The sequence below is a fragment of the Glycine soja genome, chromosome 12 (assembly GCF_004193775.1).
Source record: "Glycine soja cultivar W05 chromosome 12, ASM419377v2, whole genome shotgun sequence".
In the NCBI taxonomy this organism is placed as follows: domain Eukaryota; kingdom Viridiplantae; phylum Streptophyta; class Magnoliopsida; order Fabales; family Fabaceae; genus Glycine; species Glycine soja.
Genome location: NC_041013.1, coordinates 3,236,428 through 3,257,150, shown reverse-complemented (window position 1 = coordinate 3,257,150; position 20,723 = coordinate 3,236,428). Strand labels below are relative to the sequence as shown.

General features: G+C 33.4%; 2 protein-coding genes and 1 pseudogene across 4 annotated transcripts; 2 read left to right on the top strand and 1 right to left on the bottom strand.

The window, feature by feature from the left end:
* Window positions 1–1,258: 1,258 nt before the first annotated feature.
* Window positions 1,259–2,554, top strand: LOC114380274 (annotated as a pseudogene).
* A 4,384-nt stretch (window positions 2,555–6,938) lies between these two features.
* On the top strand, window positions 6,939–14,033 carry LOC114379563 (SWI/SNF complex subunit SWI3D-like). Of its 3 annotated transcripts, none has more exons than XR_003659523.1 (8): window positions 6,939–7,561; window positions 8,729–9,261; window positions 9,910–10,563; window positions 10,862–11,028; window positions 11,137–11,825; window positions 12,004–12,200; window positions 12,286–12,725; window positions 13,656–14,033. XR_003659523.1 is itself a non-coding variant. In XM_028338241.1 (7 exons), exons 1-7 carry the CDS (start codon window positions 7,123–7,125, stop codon window positions 12,655–12,657), a joined length of 3,051 nt encoding a protein of 1,016 aa, XP_028194042.1. In that variant the 5' UTR covers window positions 6,939–7,122; the 3' UTR covers window positions 12,658–13,065. The 3 variants fall into 3 exon arrangements, 1 of the variants encoding a protein (XP_028194042.1); XR_003659524.1 differs by having other exon boundaries at window positions 13,639–14,033; XM_028338241.1 differs by lacking the exon at window positions 13,656–14,033 and having other exon boundaries at window positions 12,286–13,065.
* A 1,215-nt stretch (window positions 14,034–15,248) lies between these two features.
* On the bottom strand, window positions 15,249–18,761 carry LOC114379918 (ras-related protein Rab7). The gene is made up of 7 exons (XM_028338739.1): window positions 18,539–18,761; window positions 18,189–18,215; window positions 17,973–18,072; window positions 16,939–17,085; window positions 16,771–16,851; window positions 16,478–16,623; window positions 15,249–15,560 (listed from the first exon to the last, which is right to left on the bottom strand). The coding sequence occupies exons 1-7, from the start codon at window positions 18,589–18,591 to the stop codon at window positions 15,494–15,496; spliced, it is 621 nt and encodes a 206-aa protein (XP_028194540.1). The 5' UTR covers window positions 18,592–18,761; the 3' UTR covers window positions 15,249–15,493.
* Window positions 18,762–20,723: the final 1,962 nt, after the last annotated feature.

Genomic DNA, 20,723 nt, shown 5'->3' with positions numbered 1-20,723 from the left:
AGTAAAATTGGGAGCTTAGCACGTTTGAGACAAAAACAATAGACCGAAGTGGTTGTTGTTGGTAACTTCCCACTTTTTAACATTGCTTGCTCAAATGAGCATCTCAGCCTTTGGGGACAGTGGCACACATTCATGCCAAATGTGACTGTGGTTGGAATACTCATTTGAGCAAGAAACATTACAAAGGGGACTTCAAATCACATCTATATTTCTGTTTCCCTCTGCCACATACAAAGATACCTCAATAACCTTATTTAAAGTGGTTGAGAATTGAAGGGCACTTTGATGAATGAGTCTAATTGACATTTGACTGTCAGCTTAAGATGTTAAAATAGAAAGGACTTATAGTTGTGGCTGCTCATAGAATAGAATGGCAGCTAAAGACGTACCGTTCAACCCCAACAACTAAAACCAATGCCACTCCAATCTTCAACCTATGTATGCTTAAACACAAAAAAAGCTTTAATTGGTATATTAATCAAGTTGCCCTGAATTTGTTCTGTGATTTGGACTCAGTTTTAGGTGTTAGCTTATCCTTTGCACCTGATTAAAACCATGGACCATTTCCTTTTTATGCTCCTGTCCTAATTAATCAGTATCTTGTAATAAAGAAAATAATATAGAGGAGCATTCTCAAATAGGTAAGAAAGTTTGATGTAGAGCACATGCTTTCATCATCGCTCAAGTGAACCCTACTCTGGAGCACGTGACTTCTCCACAACGGTATATGAAAATCTCTTGAACAAGTTACCTTGTGTACAGCGTGCCCAATCTACCACTTTGTTAGCTTTTGTTTATGACACCTTCTCAAAGTTTTTTTTTAAGAATATTTTTATATATTTTTTATTAATAGATAATGAATTTTTTAATCATAAGTTATCATATATTTTAAATGTATTAATTTTTATAATAATTATTTTAAAAGTCATACTATCAGTAATTTTTAATTAGTTAAGAGTGTAAAAAAAATTATACAAATAATATATAATTATTAAACTCTAGACAGATTCAAGAAATAGGTATGTGAAAAGAAAAACAACATTTAAACATACTTAATTGTATCTTATTGATATTGATATTGTAATTTCATTCAAGATGTTACTCGCTTCTGCCAAACGTTGCATGTGGCTGGTGGCATACTCTTCTTCTGACCGAGTCACCCACTTGATGTTGTGTGGCCTTTCTTGAGAGGCTCATGACCCAATTTTGTTAGTTAGCTGTTTTGTTTAGTAAAAATCATATGAAAGCCCATATGCATATGGATATACATGCAATAGTGGTATACATATGACATATGTATATATGCTTGTATTCTTTCATGGTGGGAATCATCATATGCATGTCGTAGTTCTAGCATTATTATTATTATTATTATTTTAAATAAAGACATTCTAAGACGATTTTTTAAAGAACCGTCTTAAAATGATAGTTTTTTTAAAATGATTTTTTAGGAATTGTCATGAAAAATCTTGACTTTTCACGACGTTGACTTCAAAGACGGTTCAAAATCATCTTTGAATATATTAAAAAATTGTTGTCAAAAGCTCTTTTTCTAGTAGTGAACATTTTTTTCATTTATTATGTTACACTATATATATACGAATTAATTTCATGCTGGTTATTTATGATATTTCTTTGCTACTTCCATCTAAATGATAAATATATGATGGAATAAAACTTGTAGATATGCAAAATGCATGGGTTGAAAATGTAACCAAATTAGTTATCTATATTTTGAAATCACCTTTTGCTTGCCAATTGAGCCACATTGGGATACTAGGATCTAACTATCAATTTAACTTTTTTATTATTATTTTTGTCACAAAAGTTTGCTACTACCTTAGAATCAAGAAGGGGTCCAAGAGAATATTGGAAAATGATATGAAAGATCAAGAAATGCCAGAAGGAGTTCAAGGTTTTCTTCGATTGAAGTCTGAGATTCAACCTGAAAAGTATTCAATAAGATCTGAGAACATCTTGTACATGTTGAAGGTCTCAAGCACAAGAGTGAAGAGTCATTTGTTACAAGCACACAAGTTGCCAATGAAAAGAAGGTGTTTTCTAAAGAAGAATTTGAACTAAGATCTAACATTTTAGCTTACGAGGATGATGACATTGATACCAAGGAAAATACGAAACATATGAAAGATTTTGAACCTAGGCCAAACATTTTAACTTACAATAATGATGAGGATATTGATGCTACAAATTAAGAAGCAAACCATGAAAGTCTTTGAACCGAGACCTAACATCTCAGCTTACAATGACAATGATTATAAAGGTGGGAAGCAAGAGATGAATTATGATTTTGAACCCAGGCCACCAAGTATAATGACTAAATGCATCAATTTTTTTTATCAATTAATTGTTAATTTTGTAAATGAAAATATTTGAATTCATGACTTCTCTTTCTTTTTTTTCTTCTTTCACTATCAAATTAATCTTATAATCTCTTGCATTAATGTGACCAAAAGGAAATGTGTGTTATATGAGCGTATCCAATGAATAATATGGTGTGATGCATTATTGTTTCCCAATAACTTAAGGTATATGAGCAAAATAATGGATGATGATGATGTATCCAATGAATAATATGGTGTGATGCATTATTGTCTAAATAACTTAAGGTATATGAGCAAAATAATTGATGATGATGGGTAGATTTTTCGCATTATTTGTATATTTTTCTTAACAATGAGGTTACCAGTAGTTTATTTATATTTTTATTATTTTTGAATAAAAAATTACTTAAATATATTTGATTTATTACAAACATAAGTCATATATTTCTATTTATTCATATTTAATTAATTAAAGATAACGTAAAATACAATTTAATAAGTAAAAGATAAATATAACTAGAAAATTAAAATACAACGAAAATTTGATTACAATAGCACCATTTGATTGAGCAAGGGGCATTAAAATTCTATAAATTAAAAAAAAGGGTCCATTGCTCAAATAATGAACCAGTGCTCGACAAATATCAAGGGCTAGTTGTCCGAATCCTGTCTTATACTGAGAGGGAATCAGGGAAGGCCCATTCTTTGCTTTTCAATTCGGAATAAAGACAATAATATAAAGATTAAATTCATTTAGCATCAATTATGAGTGTTTTTCATGCATTTATTTATAGCATCAATTAAAGCTTTAGTGATTATTCCAATTTCCATGTGTTCATAAAAAATAAAAAATAAAAATCCGTACTATTACTAGCTGAGCTAGGAGCAAACGTCACAAGTTTAGGAGCAAAAATATTGTGTATTTATTAGGAAAGTTTTGGAGTATGGATGGCCAAACCATTGTGACTGAAGATTTTGGAAAAAAATATTGATCAATGACTGATGTTTTGAATTCTTTTCAAATGTCCTAAAAAAATTTAAGAGCATAAATGAATTATAAAAATTACCTTCGATATATTAAAAAAAAATAGATGGTTGGGATGAATTGTTCATAAATTGATAAAGAGGTTTGAGTAAAAAGCTTTGAACATTTTCAATTATAACTTTCAGAAAAATAAATTATTTATTTTGCACCGTTGTTTTAAAAATTAAAACCCATCACAACAACCAGAAACCTTTCCTCTACCACCATGGTTGTTCTACCAATTTCAATCATAAAACCTTATTATCCAACAAATCCATTCACCTGAAGGATCAACCTCCATGCTTTTTTTTCAGTGAAATATGTTACCCATTCAATCTTTGCTTTCATAGTTTGATTTTACCTTCATGAAACCTCAAATTCAGAAACACCTTCACCCATTTTTCATTGAAGCAAATGCCACTTCTCTTTCAATTACACTGAACAAAGCCAGCAACTAAAATCATCACAACTTGTCTTATATCAATTCCAGTAGCAGCAGGGGGCACAAGTTTTAAGTCATTTTCAAAGTCATTAACCCCTATATATTCTAGAAAACACTAATAGGTGGGATCTATTTGTAGTATTTTTTTAAAAAAAAAATTGGGTCTAATTAAAAATACTTAAAACTAAAAAAATTGAGGACATGGATATTAAAAAATGTATTCAGAGCATGTTAGGATTCTTGGAGTTTAACTGGCAACCTCCGTAACATGTAACTTTAAAAACTTGAGGATGAATAGATGATATTAGTACAAAAACTCTGTTCAGTAACTAGTAGTTGTCCAGTTAAAAAAAATGGTTGCCTATGCTGAATTCACTCGACGAACATAGAAGCAACAAACATCACCGATCCATCGTTATAATAAATAAAAATCGTGGCTAATTTTTGTAATTCATTCCATGACGTATCATTGACCATGGTTTTGTAATCGAATAATACCCTCAAAATATTTTTTAGAGTTAATAGACATGTATATCAATTCAATTTAAAACTCTTTTTATATGACGTTTATAATAGTTATTATAAAAATAAATTTATTATATATAGCAAATTGTAATTGAATGATAATATAATTATATAAAAACCTTTACACTTAATTTATTCTAATTTTTATTATGATATATGAGAGAAAACATGAAATAAATAAGGATTTATAATATGATTCATTGTTATTATTCATGAATTTTACTTTTGTATTTTTCATGATATGAAATTTATTGTAACATTAATATATTATTATATTATTTATCACCAACACAAGAAAATTAAAAATTCTTTGATATCTTATTTACGATTTAATTGTGATAAATTTTTTAGTCTGAAATTTTCTCTTTGACACAACTAATTTTCCTTCCACATTTTTTTCAACCAACCATGGCAAGTAAAATAAATGGAGCGCATATATATATATATATATATATATATATATATATATATATATATATATATTAAATATCCATCTTTAGTATCGAACTCTTTTTCAGGTTTTGCAGGGGCTAAAAGGTTTTAAAAATTGACCTCAACTTTGTTTAAACTTGCACAAAGACGCCATGTTTCATTATTTTTTGCTACATTTCAATCCTTTTATTTTCAATTTTTTCTTAAGTATATCACTGTAGACAGTCAATTTTATTCACCCTTTTTATTTCTATTGCAAATAATGAGATTCTATTTTGGACCATTTGAGCCCGTTAAAAAAAGTGTATGGTTACAAAATGGGCAATTGCTTCCTACACCCCATTTCGGAATGTAATTTACAGTGGCGCAGGAAGCAATTATAAAGGTACAAGAAGCAATTGCCTACAAAAGTTAACATGGGCTGCATAGGCCCATTTCATTAATAGACCAAAAACAAAAGAAAACATTAAAACAAACAACACAAAAAACAATAAAAAGCAGAATACATAAACGTGTATATAAAAATAAAAAAGTAAAACAATAATAAATAAAAAGGAACAAAAAAATATCCTCATCATATCTGCGGTCATGTTGTGCTCCCTGTTCTCTGGCGTTTATGTAAAAATCTTTAACAATATACAACAAATTTCATATCTTCGGCCATGTTGTGCTCCCTGCCTCTCATAATAAATTTAAAGTAAAAAACTTTAACCATTTTTGTAACAATATATAATAATAAATTCTACTCAAGACATCCGTTAATACTTGCCAGCAATTAAGAATTTAGCTGTGAGGGACGTTGTCTTTAGAAACAATTTACTCAAGATGTCTAACTTTGAATATAATGTCTGTAATGAATTTAAGAAAAAAAAGAATTTAATTTTCTAATTTTCTCAAGCTACTGCTTTCACGAAGAAGAATAAAGTTTGGAAATCGACAATTTCAGAAGAACAGGGGTACATGTAATATTTTTTTCCAATATGGTTGTTCTTAGCGGGAACAATACATTTTCAATGACATCTCAGATTTGACAACAAACTGATATGCACTCCACTGTTTCGTTTCAATTGCAAATGGTGGCAACTGCCAAGGGTATTAAATATAGAATCTTTGACTGAACTTGGTTTGCATGGAACTGGAATCCAAAGGGTAGTTTGTCAACTACATTTTCCACGTGAAATCATTATTAATATATCACAACAAAGGAATGCGTAATATTGCTAACAGTAATTGGCCATGACAGCACATGATTTATCCATTTTTTAATCTGAATACTTTTGTTGATTTTATCTTCTGATGATTATCCTTTCTAGTCTTTGCCTTTTCTTTTGCCATCCTTCACACCAGTGACCACCCTTTCTCCCTTTGATATATTTGTGTAATTTTATTGTATCTGTTTATATTTAGTGTGAAAGATATATAAAATAAGTCCCTGAAGTTATAAATACATTGAGTTAGTCTTCAATGTTATATATAAAAAATTAGTCAGTAACTTTTTTTGTAATTGTTAATAATAAGTGTTAATAATTTAGTCTGAAATTGATATACCAATTAATTCAGTCTCCAATGCTATATAATCAAATAATTTAATCCTTGAACTTGGCAATCATTATCAATCTGTGTTTCTAAATTTAATGATGTTTACTAAATTTAATCTTCATGTTTGAGGGTAAAATTAATTTTCAAATAATAAAAATAAGGTTAAAATATATTTTTATCCCTTCTATAATGCTCAACCCACAATTGTTAATTGCGGTATATTGGTGGTAACATAATGCTCATGTAAGTGGTTGAGATGTCATTTATATGACAAGAGATTAAATGGAATGGAAAATAAAAAATGTTTGTTATGATCATTATTACCACCACTCTCACTTCAATTACCATTAATATCTCTATCAGCTACTAACACGTCTATTGTCATTTGCAAACAAAAATACTCTTAAATTAATTTTGAAATTAATCATATTTTAATACAGGTTTTAAAAAAATTTAAAACTAAAATTAAAATTTTGAAACTCAATCCTAAAAAAAATGACCTCAAACAGGGGCTTAAATTTTTTTAATATCTTAAGACTAAAGGAATTACTTTTATCCTTAAAAATAAAAACAATGTAGTGAGGATGAAAAGAGAAAATGGAGAGATCCAAAATCCATTTCCCTATTACAGTAGGCACAAGGAGTGGAGTGAGTGGGGGAAGCAGTAAAAGGCGTAGCTGGAAATAACAAAAAAGAGGGTCAGGGCAGTGAGATGACGTATATGTTTGGAAGACAAGTCCAGCACCAGCACAGTTTCACTCACCAAAATATTTCTTTTCCCTAATAACCCCCCCTTTCTCTTTCTCCTTCTCGTCTCTATGGAGGAGAAACGCCGCGACGCCGCTCCCTCCGCCGCCGATTCGCCGGCATCGGAGCCAGCAACGTCTCGCCGCCGCGCCGGAGCCAACAAGAGGAAGTTCGGCACCCTCAGCGCCTCCGGTTCCTCCTCCGCACCCTCCAAACGCGCCGCTCGCGACAAGGCTTCACCGCTCTTCCCTCCTGCCCCCCACAATGGTCCCCTCACCAGGGCCCGCCAAACCCCCAACAACCTCTCCGCCTCCTCTTCCGCCGCCGCTTCCGCTCCCGCCGCCGTCAAACGCTCCGAACGCGCCCACCCTTCCGCTGCTGAGTCCACGGCGCTGGCTGAGCAGCTCAAGAAGGAGAGCGAGTGGGAGACTCTCGAGGCCGCGATTGAAGCCGAATTCGAAGCTATCAGATCTCGCGGTGCCAATGCGCACGTGGTTCCCACCCACTGCGGTTAGACTTTGGGCCTTCTCTCAAACCCTAATTTGCTTCTGTTTAGGTTTAGGGCTTGAATTGCAGTGGATAGTGTGAAAAAACATTATGTGTTTGTTTGATGTCATTGTTGTTCACTTTTTTGTTCTGCAATGAACGAGTGATTCGGCTGAACTGGTGCATGATAGGTTCTCTCAGTTCATGTTTTTACCATTTGCAGTTTGCTCTTCTTCCTAGTTGTGCTGGTCTTCCTTCCCAATTTAAATTTCGTTACCCTAGGTATGTGTAGGTGTTTGAGAACTGATCTGTTTTTCTAAATTACATTAGAGTAGTGTTATGGATAGAGGAGGGTTGGTGTGGGAAATTGTGTGTGGTTGTTCTAAATTCTGAAATTTGACTAGGCCGAGCCGACCTTCGCCTAATGTGACTTAGCAAAATAGCTTATAACTAATAAAAGGACAAGTAAAATAACTAATAACAGTGTGACTCCTTGCTTCCCGTTTTTGGTTCACTAATGATTAATGAACTATTTTTTTTCGTATTGTTTTTCCCGCCTCAACGGAGCTTTATTCATAAGATTATTGTTGGAATCCTTATGTTGAGCTTTTGACTTGAATGGTTTGTAGAGTGTAGTCTTTCGTCGTAGATAGGCGTAAGGAAGATCAGAAAGAACTGTGTGGATGTTGATTGAGTGTTTATGTTTAGTTTTTTGTAACTTTCTTAAGTCTAAACAAGAACAAAACCACACAGCAACCTATCATCCTTACCACTGGGTCTGGGAGTAAAGTATATTGCATAATCTAAAGAAGGGAGCAGTATAATTACTAATTTCTATCATGAGAGCAAGCCCTGGTGTAATGGTAAAGTTGTGCCTTGATTACCAGTTGGTCATGGTTTGAATCCGGAAAGAACCTCTTTGCAAGGGTAAGATTGCGTACAATGACTATTTGCACAGTGAGGAGCCTTCTAGCACCATGCTACATTAATTAGTCCTAAGTACAATGCTTCTGTTGTCCAACAAGATACTAGTAATACTGTTATGCAAATGCTTGGTGCCCCACATGTCCCAATGGTTTATTTTCTATTGGTTCAATATTTAATTGCAATAAGCATATTTTAAGTTTTGACCCAAAGGTTAAAAAGTTTGTTTTTCAGTTACCCATTTTTATCTTTGGATTTCAATTTCAGGTTGGTTTTCATGGTCATGTATTCATCCAATTGAGAAGCAAATGTTGCCTTCTTTCTTTAGTGGCAAGACTGAAAATCGGACTTCTGATGTATACATGGAGATAAGGAATTGGATAATGAAGAAGTTTCATTCAAATCCAAATGTACAAATTGAATTGAAAGATATGTCACAGCTTAATGTTGGAGACTCGGATGCCAGGCAAGAGGTAATGGAGTTTTTGGACTATTGGGGTTTAATTAACTTCCATCCATTCCCTTCAATGGATTCTTCTGTGGCCACTGCCAGTGATGATGGAGAAGCAGAAAAGAGTTTGTTGCTTGAAAAATTGTATCACTTTGAAACTCTCCAATTATGTCCACCTGTTCAAAGGTCTAGCCAAATGACTCCAGCTACGACCTCTGGCTTGTTTCCAGAGTCTACAATTGCTGAAGAGTTGGTGAAACAAGAGGGGCCAGCAGTTGAGATGCTTGAGTACCATTGCAACTCTTGTTCTGCTGATTGTTCTCGCAAACGTTACCATTGCCAGAAGCAGGTTGGTATATATTACTGAATGAGTGATTGAAGCGCTTGTTATAGTGATATACTGAAGATATGACTTATATTTATTAATTATTCCTTGTATACTACTCAAATGCAATCTTGTCCCAAACTTCGTGCTCTTATTAAAGGTTGTAGCATTATTTGCATTGGTTGGTGCGTTTGTGGTTTACCTTGTGTTTTCAGTGAGGAGTTAAATTATCTGTACATTTTAATAATGTCTCCAATAAATGTTTTCTGTTAATCAACTTTGTAGCTTGATATTATGGAATTAGTTTACAATCTTATCTGAATTTAGATTTTTCAAAATATTTTTTTTAAATGCCAACCATAAAAGGACATTTCTAGAGAAGTGGAAGAACTACAGTCAATTTTTGAAACCTTCTCAAATACTAGTGAACTTACAAAAGAATCATTCATCATGAGAGGCTAACTGTTTGCTGATTTAAAAGGTATTGTATATATTGATTGATTTTGTGGGTTTAATGGTTTCTGTAATTTACTTAGCAACAGGCTGGTTAACTGTTTCACTCTTTAGTTGAATTATCACTAATATATTGTTGGAATGTGTTATTCATGATTATTTAATTTGATCCTGCACTTCATGTTGTATATTTTATCAATATTGTGATGTGTCTGACAGGCAGATTTTGATCTATGTACCGACTGCTTCAGTAATAGAAGATTTGGCTCTGGCATGTCTTCATTGGATTTTATACTCATGGAACCAGCTGAAGTTGCAGGGGTTAATGGTGGAAAGTGGACTGATCAGGAGACTCTCCTGCTCCTTGAAGCATTAGAACTGTATAAAGAAAACTGGAATGAAATTGCAGAACATGTTGGAACAAAAACAAAAGCTCAGTGCATATTGCACTTTGTTCAAATGCCAATTGAGGATACCTTTGTTGACTGTGATGATGATGTTGATGCTGGTTGCAAAGAAACTGCGGATCCAGTTGCAACAAAAAGTGACTCATCTATGGACAAAGATGCTTCAGAATGTATTGAGAATCATACTAGCGATGGCATCAAAGACAGTGAAAAAACTTCCAAAGCTGAAGATCTCGAAGTCAAAGTGAATCAGAAGGAGACTCCAAAGTTACAAGAAGGCAGTGATGAGAAAGCCAGCGAGGAAACTTCTAAATCAGAAGATGCTGTTAAGGTAAAGATTGATCAGGAAGCAGACAATGACTGTGCTATAAATGCTCTTAAGGAAGCATTTGCGGCTGTTGGTTATTCTCCTGGACCTGAAGGCCCTTCTTCATTTGCTGATGTGGGTAATCCTGTCATGGCACTGGTAAGTTGAATGCTTCAGTGCATGAATAGTAACACTTGATTCTGTATTTTTGGGGTATGCTATAGGCATCTAATTCAAATTATTTAATAAGTCCCCTATCTTCAGAACAATAATTTTGAATTAATTATTATATTTAGCTGTAAGTATGCAACTGTTGGTTGTGCACTGGATCATGTCTGTCGCGCAGATAACAAGTGTTGCAAAATAAAATTGCAAGTGTTAAATAATGTTTACAGTGTTATATACAATCCAACACATCCTCCCTTACTATGTAATATTATGTTGTTTTCTTCTACAGGCAACTTTTCTTGCACACTTGGTGGGTTCTGATGCGGCTGTTGCTTCAGCTCACAGCTCCATAAAATCCATGACAAGAAATTCTCCTGGCACCGAGCTTGCTGCAAGGTGTTGCTTTCTTCTAGAAGATCCGCCAGATAGCAAGAAGGAACCAACTAGTTCTGAGAGGTATGTGATCTATTTAAAATTTTATATGGAGAGTTTGCATTTTGGTAGTTCCATAACTAGTCCAGTTGTTGATTGAGACTTACAATGTTGTGTCTGAATGGATCATAGGGATTCTAAAAGTGAGGGAGACCAGGATGAAGTAAATGTAAACCAGGATAAATCAACGTTGGAGGATAAAGATTTACCAACTGATCACAATAATAAGAAAATTGAAAGTAATGCTTTAGAAGACAAGGGAAAGCCTGCTTCTGCAGATGATGGCGCCTCGGAAATACCCATTTCTTCAAAGGAACAAGCGGTGGTTAATAATGAATGTGGGCTTGACAAGTGTCATGATCTCAACAATGCAAAGCTACCCAATGATCAAGCACCTGGCACTCTGCATAATTCAGGTGGTTCAACATCCAAGGCTGAAATTCCATCTAGTTCTGACAAGGCTCAGGAGGAAACTTTAATTGAAGAACCTTGCCCTTCTGTAAAGGACAGGCATGTGTCTGATTCTCTTCCATCAGAGACATCAAAAGATGCTGAGATGGTTTCTGATGCTATTCCCTCAACTAAGAGCAAGCCTCAAAATCCAGAGTCTACAAATCCAGCTCATGAATCTCTAGAAACAACAGACTCAGTAATGGATGTGGATGGAGTTTCTAATTCCTTGCCATTGGAAAAGATTGACTCTCAGCCACTAATTACATCAAAATCATCCCAATGTAATGGGACAGAAAAGGATGTAGAAGTGATGTCACCTTCAAATCCAGTTAGATCAAATTCTAGTGCTGAAAATGGTCCAAATACAGGTCTCTCCCTCTCTCCCTCTCTCATCCACACACACACACACTCAAACAAAAAGAGGAAGAGATGTCGTAGTTGTTCATAAAATGAAATTAGAGTTGTACTGGAGCAATTAAGGTCTAACTCAATAATTGAGGAGTCTTTGTCATATTTCAACTTTAATCCACAAAAATCAACATACAGGGGCAGGTAAAGATAATGCAGATAATGGAGCAAAAGTGGAAGATGATGGTACAAAGACTAAACAGGATAGCAGTTTTGAGAAAGTGAAACGTGCTGCTGTTTCTACACTTGCTGCAGCAGCAGTAAAAGCAAAACTTCTAGCAAATCAGGAAGAAGACCAAATTCGACAGCTTACTTCCTTGTTGATAGAAAAGCAGGTAATCTGATGGCCTGGTAAAGATCTCATTGCATTGTATTCATGTTTTGCTCCTGACTGTCTTGGTAAATTCTGTCTGCTTGCAGTTGCACAAGTTGGAAACAAAGTTGGCTTTTTTCAATGATGTGGAGAATGTGGTGATGAGGGCAAGGGAGCATGTAGAGCGATCACGGCATAAGCTTTATCATGAGCGTGCTTTGATAATTGCATCAAGGCTTGGTATACCACCTTCCTCATCTAGAGGTGTACCACCATCTATACCAACCAATAGAATTCCTACAAATATTGCAAACTCACTCCCAAGACCACAAATGATGATGAATCCACCAAGACCACTGATTTCTAGACCTGCAGGCACGGTAGCAACTATTCAAAACCCATTAACACCTTCAACTGCAGCAGGAAATTCAGTTCGGCCATCTAATCAGGAAAAGCTTTCTTCTGTTGGGACAAAATAAATGTCAATACATATAGAAAAATGTTCATGTCTTCATACTTACTGATCTCTCGCCATCATTTTGACAATGTGAGTATGCATTCTCATTGTATTGTGGATTTTTTTTAGTTGAGGTTAAGATAGGATATTCCCTATAGTACCTCAGTTTAATATTATTAGAATAGTTTAGTCAATGTCCGGTATATTTAGACAAAGTAAATAGAAAGGAAATAGCGTAAAAAGACAAGTATTAGGAAATGCAAAGAAGCAGAAGAAACATATGGAGTTCAACTTGAGAATATTTAGCAAGTTTGTGTAGATGAAAGCTTTAAATATTTCAACTTGAGAAAACATTACAGCCCCTTTCCCATGATTGAAGTGCTGATTTTGTACTTTGACCTTATTTTTAACTGGTTTTTTCTTTTTCCTATATTGGGAATTTTTCACCAGTCCTATTTTTCCTCATTTTGCCCAACATTGCCCTAAACTCCCTCATTCCATTTAATAGATTTGACCAAGTATGATAAATGAGAACTGAACTGAATAGATAGATAAACTAATCTACAATAGGAGAATTTCATGGGTTATAATAGAATGGATGCCTCTCCCATCTTAATTTATTTACATGTTGACATAAATTGTTTGGTTGCCCTTGTACATTGCCAAATACTTGCCGGTCAGTATTTTGAAATGATTTTCTGTTCCAAATTGCTTGATTTGATTACTTTTAATTTAGTTCCTTCCCTTTTCTGTATTACGTAACGGCAATATACGGTATCATAATAACAGTACGACGAGGATGAAATTGACCACAATTGGACATGTTGAAACTAAAACTTTTGGTACAAGCACCAAGTTGAAAATGAGTGTCACATGTAAAGACCAAAAAATAAATTTTTAGTTCCAGCACACACACACACACACACATATATGTATGTATATGTTTGGTTCTATTATTACCATTTCTGTCATAGACCCTTGTTGCTTGCATTATTATTAACAGATGGTCATTTGATCCAGTAAATTCTTGCAAAGGTCAAGTGCTGGTTAGGACTAACTCCAAATTGAGTAGTATTGGGAATTCGGTGACCAGAGTAGTGTGCATTGGAAGCTCATCCTTTCCCCGTTATTAGGAGCAGCCGCAGATGAGAGGACGGAAGTTTACTGATAGATTTGAAGTTGTAGACCGATTTTTTTATATTTATTTTTGAGGTGTTTAACTTAAAACTAGTGGATAGTTGTGCAAAATGCGCGCCTTCAATCCTCTAACTTGAATGCTATTCACTACATTATTATTGGATGAGAGCATATTGAAATTTGGATGACTTCATAAAGAATATATAGCAGTCTGGCAATGATCAAGTGTTGGCTACAGTCTATGGCTGTTTTTTCCCGTCATTTCTTGCTTTTGATTTTGACTCACATCTCAACCCCTCTTCTCCTGCCCTTAATAACATGTTTGGATGAATTTTTCATTTAGTAAAAAAAAAGGATAAAATAAATTGATTTTTTATATAAGCTAAAATTATTTGATTTTACACTGTTAAGTGTATAGCCTATTTTTTCAAATTATTTTATGCTCTAGTTAAAACTAATTTTTGAAAAAATAAAATGACAATTTATAAATTAATGTGTGCATGTTGATTTTAATTTTGATTTTTTTAAAGTAGTGAAAAGTTTATTCAAACAAGAATTAAGTATAAATTCCATTTAATTCTTAACATCATAAGTTATTTCAATATTATCTCATTGTTAATTGTCATTAAAAATTTAAGTGAATAACTTTTCATCATATGAACTTACAAAAACAATGACTGGACATGCATACAATCATAGAACTAATACAAGGGTTTCCTCATTTCTTCTAGACTTTCGAAAACTATGCTTTAGTTTCTATTCTTGGTTGTTTACTGGTTTAGATATCAATGATTACACCTTCCGACCAATAGTCAGATACGTATAATTAGTGATTCTATTTCTTTTTTCAGTCTGTTTTTGCGCGGACTACTTCAGTAGTTTTTCGCATGTTTAGGAAAATACACCTTGTAAGTCGCTGTGTGCCGTAGTTATACAGAAGGAAGGATTTTTCCACCTCCTCCACCTCCTTAGCCAACTTTTTTCCAAACCCAAAGAAAATCCACCGCCAGCATCATACTTATAAGGAAATACTTCCATTGATTGATGTATACATTTCATTAGATTAGATTATTTTATCCTTTGTCAGTTTTTAAACTTTTATTACTTCTCTTCTAATAATTACCCAATACTCATGTTAGTTTTTTTTTTCTTTTTCTTTTTTCTTTTTAATTAAAATAGGTAAAAAGACACAGAATGCCTCTCCTCACTAGTAATTTATAAAAACATGAGCTTAATATTTGCACGCCATATTTAAGACAACCCAAGGATATAAATTATTCCGTAGGTAGCTTCTATTTTATAGAATAGAAAATCACCATCTATTTAGGTTTCAATACTTCAAGAGATCACTGAGCAACTCCTGTTGAGAGTTGATCACTGAAGCTCTAAGCATGACCGCAACAATCATGGTTGCTAACAAATTTGTAACGAAAATAGACGTACAAAAAATACTATTGATGTCGAGTATGAACGATAGACAATGCAAAACAAATAACTTCAGAAAAATCTAACGCTGTTTCTTTCACAATATCGGAATAGCATACATGTAGAACAACTGATATGGGCAATTATCACAAAACCAAACAAGCACCCAACGTATAGCATTGGACCAATTTGTTTCTTGAGCAAACACTAATGTACAATGATGTCTCCTCACACACAGCAATGACTATCATTTTGAAGTAATGTACTTTATTGTATTGAAAAGAAAACCTATATATTCAGCACTCACATCCTGTTGCCCGTGGCTGACTGCTGTTTCCAACATCAATTGTGTCTGGCAGGTATCTTCAATAAAGCACAAATTACCACATGGACAAAAAAAACCCAAAAGGTAATATCAATAACATAGGAATGGACAATTCAAGTTTCAAATAATAATAATAATATCTATAATCTCTAGGTAACAATTACGAAAAAAAGTATTTTGTTTTGGTTCGACTGGTAATTTTATATGAAATAGCATACAAGATCAATTTAGTGAAACTTTTTCCCCAAGATATGTTCCAAGAAAGAGATAATCTGGAACTTATCAAAAAATACTGCAATCGAGATACACCAATAACCAATTGCAGGGCACAATTATATAGACAAACTAACATCTCCGATACTAATTCTTGAAGCTGTTGAAATTGTGTCATGGTAAGTAGTGCTATTTCAAGATTAAGAAAAACTACCATACCCTAGTGCCAAAGGCTCTTCGCATAGGAGGGCCATTGTACTGTACATAGTCTTATCCTTGCATATGTAACTTTAGTGATGCTCTTTCAAGATTATTAAAAAAAAAAAGTCTCGTTTTAGTACTCTATTTGTAAGTACAATTACATTGGAGTATCTACGAGGTTGGAGAAAGCTGCTAAATGACAACCAAGTTTATGATGCCAACAGATACAATAAAAAACGGAAACATGCACTTTACAAACAATATCAGCTTGCAATTAATCAAGTATGCCCGTAATCCTTTTTTTCGTTATAACATAGCAAATGGTTTGTCTCAATAAGCAGAAATTATAGATGGATTTTCAGATTTCAAGAGACAACATGAAAATTGTGAATTAGAACACTGGTAAAACCAAACTATGCTCCCTCAACCAATGAACACAATCTCATAATCTGGGATCTAGCTTATTGTATTTGTGCCTTAGTGAGTTCAGTTGTTCAGTTCACAAATATGAAAGAAGAGATGCACGCATTTAAGAACTTACAATTCTTCTTCTTCTCCACTTTTCAGGGCATTCTTTGCTATGCATTGGAATGCTTCTTCAACATTAATACCTTCTTTGGCAGATGTCTCAAAATATGGAATATTTCCTTTTGATGCACACCAAGCCCGAGCCTTCTTTTCTGACACCTGCACACAAGAACTTGGTAGTGTTCATATGTTTAGCAGTATGTGTTTAGGTGTTTTATGAGTATGTGTGTGCCTGATGTGGGCAAAACTTTGGAAAAAGAGAAAAGAAACATTGAAGATAGCAAACTTAAGGGGGTGGGTAAATACCACTCTGCTGTTTCCACCATCAATATCTATTTTGTTTCCTATGACAACAAAAGGAAAATTCTCTGGATCGGAAGGACTTGCCTGCCAAAGTGATCACACATCTTAAAAGTTGTAAAATCTGCACAACATAGCTTGAGAAAATTTATAAAGAGAGGAATAAAAGCATACTTGAATCAGAAATTCCTCCCTCCAGTTATTAAGGTTGTCAAATGATTTCATTGAATTAACATCATATACAAGAACACAACAATCAGCACCACGATAGAAAGCAACTCCAAGGCTTTGGAATCTTTCTTGGCCAGCTGTATCCCAAATCTGTAAAGTTAAGAACATTAAAATTAATAAGAAAATAAAATTTGAACTATTGTAACCTAAAACTTTAAAAAGACATAGAAATATGAGATGTAGAATAGACCCAAACATAATTTCCACACACTGCAAGAGTATGACTGTAATGTGATGACAGTTGTGACTCGCAAATCACAATCTTCAACTAGAAAGACTCCATAAACATAAAGGCTCTTAAAAGGGCAACGGAACAATTTAGCCATAAATCATTAGAAATCTAGTCATCATTTAAATAGATTTAGTTCTCTATCCCATTAGATTCAGTCTATATAACATCCCAAAGAGTCTCAATGTTACAACTAACAAAAGCCATACAATGAAGTCCGTATTAAGATCACAACTACTCTCAAATGTCACATGTTCAACAAATGGGATAATTGATATCTTAGAAATGACAGGAAACAGCATCGTGCACTACCTAAATCCCATGCACAAGACCATTTCCACAAAATTCAAGAAACTACACATTTCAAAACAATTTATAGTGCATTTGGAATCCCGTTCAATTGGCTTTAAATGGAGGTTTACACATTTCTGATGTACAAATGTAAAAATTAGGTGAGTGATGGATTGACGTTACTTTCAAAGACACACTTCTAGACATTCTAACATTAAGAGCAATGAGTAAAGAAACTTAATCCAAGAAATAGGCATGGCAAAGGTTTAATGTGCACATATATGTGACGCTTTGGCAAATAGATGATTTGATCAATAAACTTACATCATGCAAAATCAACATGCACAGCCTCATTCATAAAGGAGGTTAGTAGGTTACAAACCAATAATTCTCCAGCAAAATTAGGGGTAACATAACACATACGATAGGAAAATCTAGGTAAGCACTGCTCACAAACCTGTAAGGTGAAAAGCCTATCTTCAAATTGCACTTCTTTGGTTAAAAAATCCGCTCCAATGGTTGCCTTGTACTGATTACTAAACTTCTTATTCACATACCTAAATTACATATGTTAGGGGAAAATACATAGTTTACATGCAGTACTAAACAATAGAAAGCAAATTGCATCGCAAAGTAAAGAACACGGAGTATGTAGACAGAAACAGAAGGATACTGGTTCATCAAAGACGTCTTCCCCACCCTGCGAAACATCAACAACAAAATTACATAATGTCCTCAAAAGGAAGAAAAAAGAACCGATGGAAACAGAAAATCTCTGTAACTAATAAATCAAGTAAGCGCGATTACAATTGTCCAAGAGATTCAAGTAACAGAAGCTACGGTTCTTGTGATCCATGAAAATTTTCACAAAATGATCCAATCAGAAGTAAAAAGAATTAACGGAATGAAAGAATTGAAGAGATAGTGGAGAAAGAGGTTGGAAAGCGAGAAGGGAGAAGAGATCTGTGATTGAAGTAAACCCTACAAATGGAGGGAGGGAGAGAGAGAGAGAGAGAGACGAACCCGCTGTCACCGAGAATGATGACCTTCAAGAGAGTTCTTCTTCGGGAAGGCATGATTGTGGTTGCGAGCGATGCGATCGGAGAAAGAAAGAAAAGAAAAGAAAGAGTTACCGACTGTTTGACTGAGTCGTTACGCTGCGCTCTCTCTGCACTTCTCTATGCAATTGCAACCGCCCTCTCTCTCTTCGCGAATATTCCCCCGTTGACAGCTGGGACTAGTACATTATGAGCCTCCACAATTATTTCTTAAGAAATTACTATTTATTTTGCACATGTATTCCTATTTTCATTTTATTTTTAAATTTATTTATTACTAAAAAAAATTAATAAACAAATAGTAGGAAAGAAAGAAAAAATGAAAATAGAAAAAATAGAGTAATAAAAAAATGTTTTTTTTTTATATTTTTTTGTCTTTTTATTTTTCATTTTCTTTTTATCGAATTTAGCTTGAGTTTCTGGAGCTATATATTTTTCAAGCAAACAAAACAAACTAAATTTACTGTCTGTGTGGAAAGTGGAAACCTCTCTTACTATGACCATCCTTTTTACCCTGAAGATTACATCTTTCCTATCAAGCAATAACCATAACTCTCAAACCCTACTACACTCACTTAACTCTCTCATCACCCTTGCTAAACCAACCACACACAGCACCAACTCCCATTATATTGGAATCACAAACACCAATAAGCCATATACAAGGCATAAGCATTCATCAAACTAGGACGTGGTTGGACTAAGAATTATAGGGTATGATGCGATTTCGGAAGGATTACTAATGCTGCTGAACAATGGTAATAATAACAATAATATCAATGAAGTGGGAGAGAGTAAAAAAGAGAGCCATGGGAAATTTGGAGAAGGCAGAAAACAAGGAGTTCTTTGAAGGAATAAGGGTAGAGGCTCTTTAGCAAACAAAAGAAAAAACCTAAGTAATGAGATGGGATGTTTCTTTTTCTCCCATCTTTATTATTACATCAACCTTTCTAGATCATATACAATTTTATTCTTACAAGAAGAAAAGTCAATAGTAAAAGTAAAAATACATTTAAGTATCAAATGTTAATGTTGTTAGCGAATCAATTTTTACTGAAGAGGATAATGTTAATAGACAGTAAGATTTAATGGATCCAATCACCCAAAGGGTGAATTTCCTTTGGATATGACTTACTCATGACTAAGCTTATATGTCGCCTTATACAACAATATTGCAAAATGAGATACACCAAATGAGATACCGTAACATCAATAACATTTGTAGTTTGCCTCGGGCAACAATGTCTAATTTTTATTATTTGGTCAATTTTAAAATATATTCCAAATCACATGCAGTATAAACAAACAAGACACATCATGCATATCTATCAATAATTATTTATGTTTTACCATGTGTGACTTTTAAGTTGAATGATAACACAAAACTCTCTATTACAAAAAACTCAAGTCTTATACCTATAAGATATAAAATCAAGATAGAGTATATAATTGAGAGATAATCCACATTCAATGAACTAACTTTTGAGAATGAATTAGACTTAAATTCACATTCTAAGAATCTAAGATTGTTTTAAAACATATCCAAGACTCATTCAAATAATTACCCACTATGTTAACCACACATTAAATCTAAAAGTGTTTGGTGAGAAAATGTATTGAAAAAAATTGAAGTCTCACATTATAAGTAAGGGACAACCCTCACCCCATAAATTAACTTTTGAAATTGAGTTAAATTCAAAGAATCTAACCATCTCTATTCTTTATTTTTTTTCTATCTTCTTTATTTTCAAATTTATATAATTTTGTAACTTTGTATTCTTTTATTTCATTTTATCATTTATTAGTTTATTTTGTTATGTTATAAGCATTAAAAGTATTTATTGATTTTTATTGATGATTAATCTGTCCAATAAAATTTAACTAACTATTTTTAGTATAATTTTATATTTCAATCATTTTATTTATTTATTATTCATAAAATTTGAAATTAATACCTAACTCAAACAATTCAAGCTCAATTCTACTTGAATAAACTCAATGTTGATTTATCATTTATTAGTTATCACACTACACAATTTAAAATTTAGATTAAATTTTTAAGTATTTCACATGCGATGTAATGAGTTATATACAAGTGTATTTCCCCTCCCCTTTTGGACAAAATTGAAAAACAATTGGTTTATGTTTGT

Bases quoted from the DNA above. Each gene is read 5' to 3' on its own strand.
- LOC114379563 (XM_028338241.1), top strand. From the start codon at position 7,123: ATGGAGGAGAAACGCCGCGACGCCGCTCCCTCCGCCGCCGATTCGCCG. The intron at 7,562-8,728 runs GTTAGACTTTGG...TTTCAATTTCAG, and splicing joins CGTGGTTCCCACCCACTGCG to GTTGGTTTTCATGGTCATGT. The intron at 9,262-9,909 runs GTTGGTATATAT...TGTGTCTGACAG, and splicing joins GTTACCATTGCCAGAAGCAG to GCAGATTTTGATCTATGTAC.
- LOC114379918 (XM_028338739.1), bottom strand. From the start codon at position 18,591: ATGCCTTCCCGAAGAAGAACTCTCTTGAAGGTCATCATTCTCGGTGAC. The intron at 16,852-16,938 runs GTATGCTTTTAT...TCACTTTGGCAG, and splicing joins GGGAGGAATTTCTGATTCAA to GCAAGTCCTTCCGATCCAGA. The intron at 16,624-16,770 runs GTATTTACCCAC...TCTTGTGTGCAG, and splicing joins ATGGTGGAAACAGCAGAGTG to GTGTCAGAAAAGAAGGCTCG.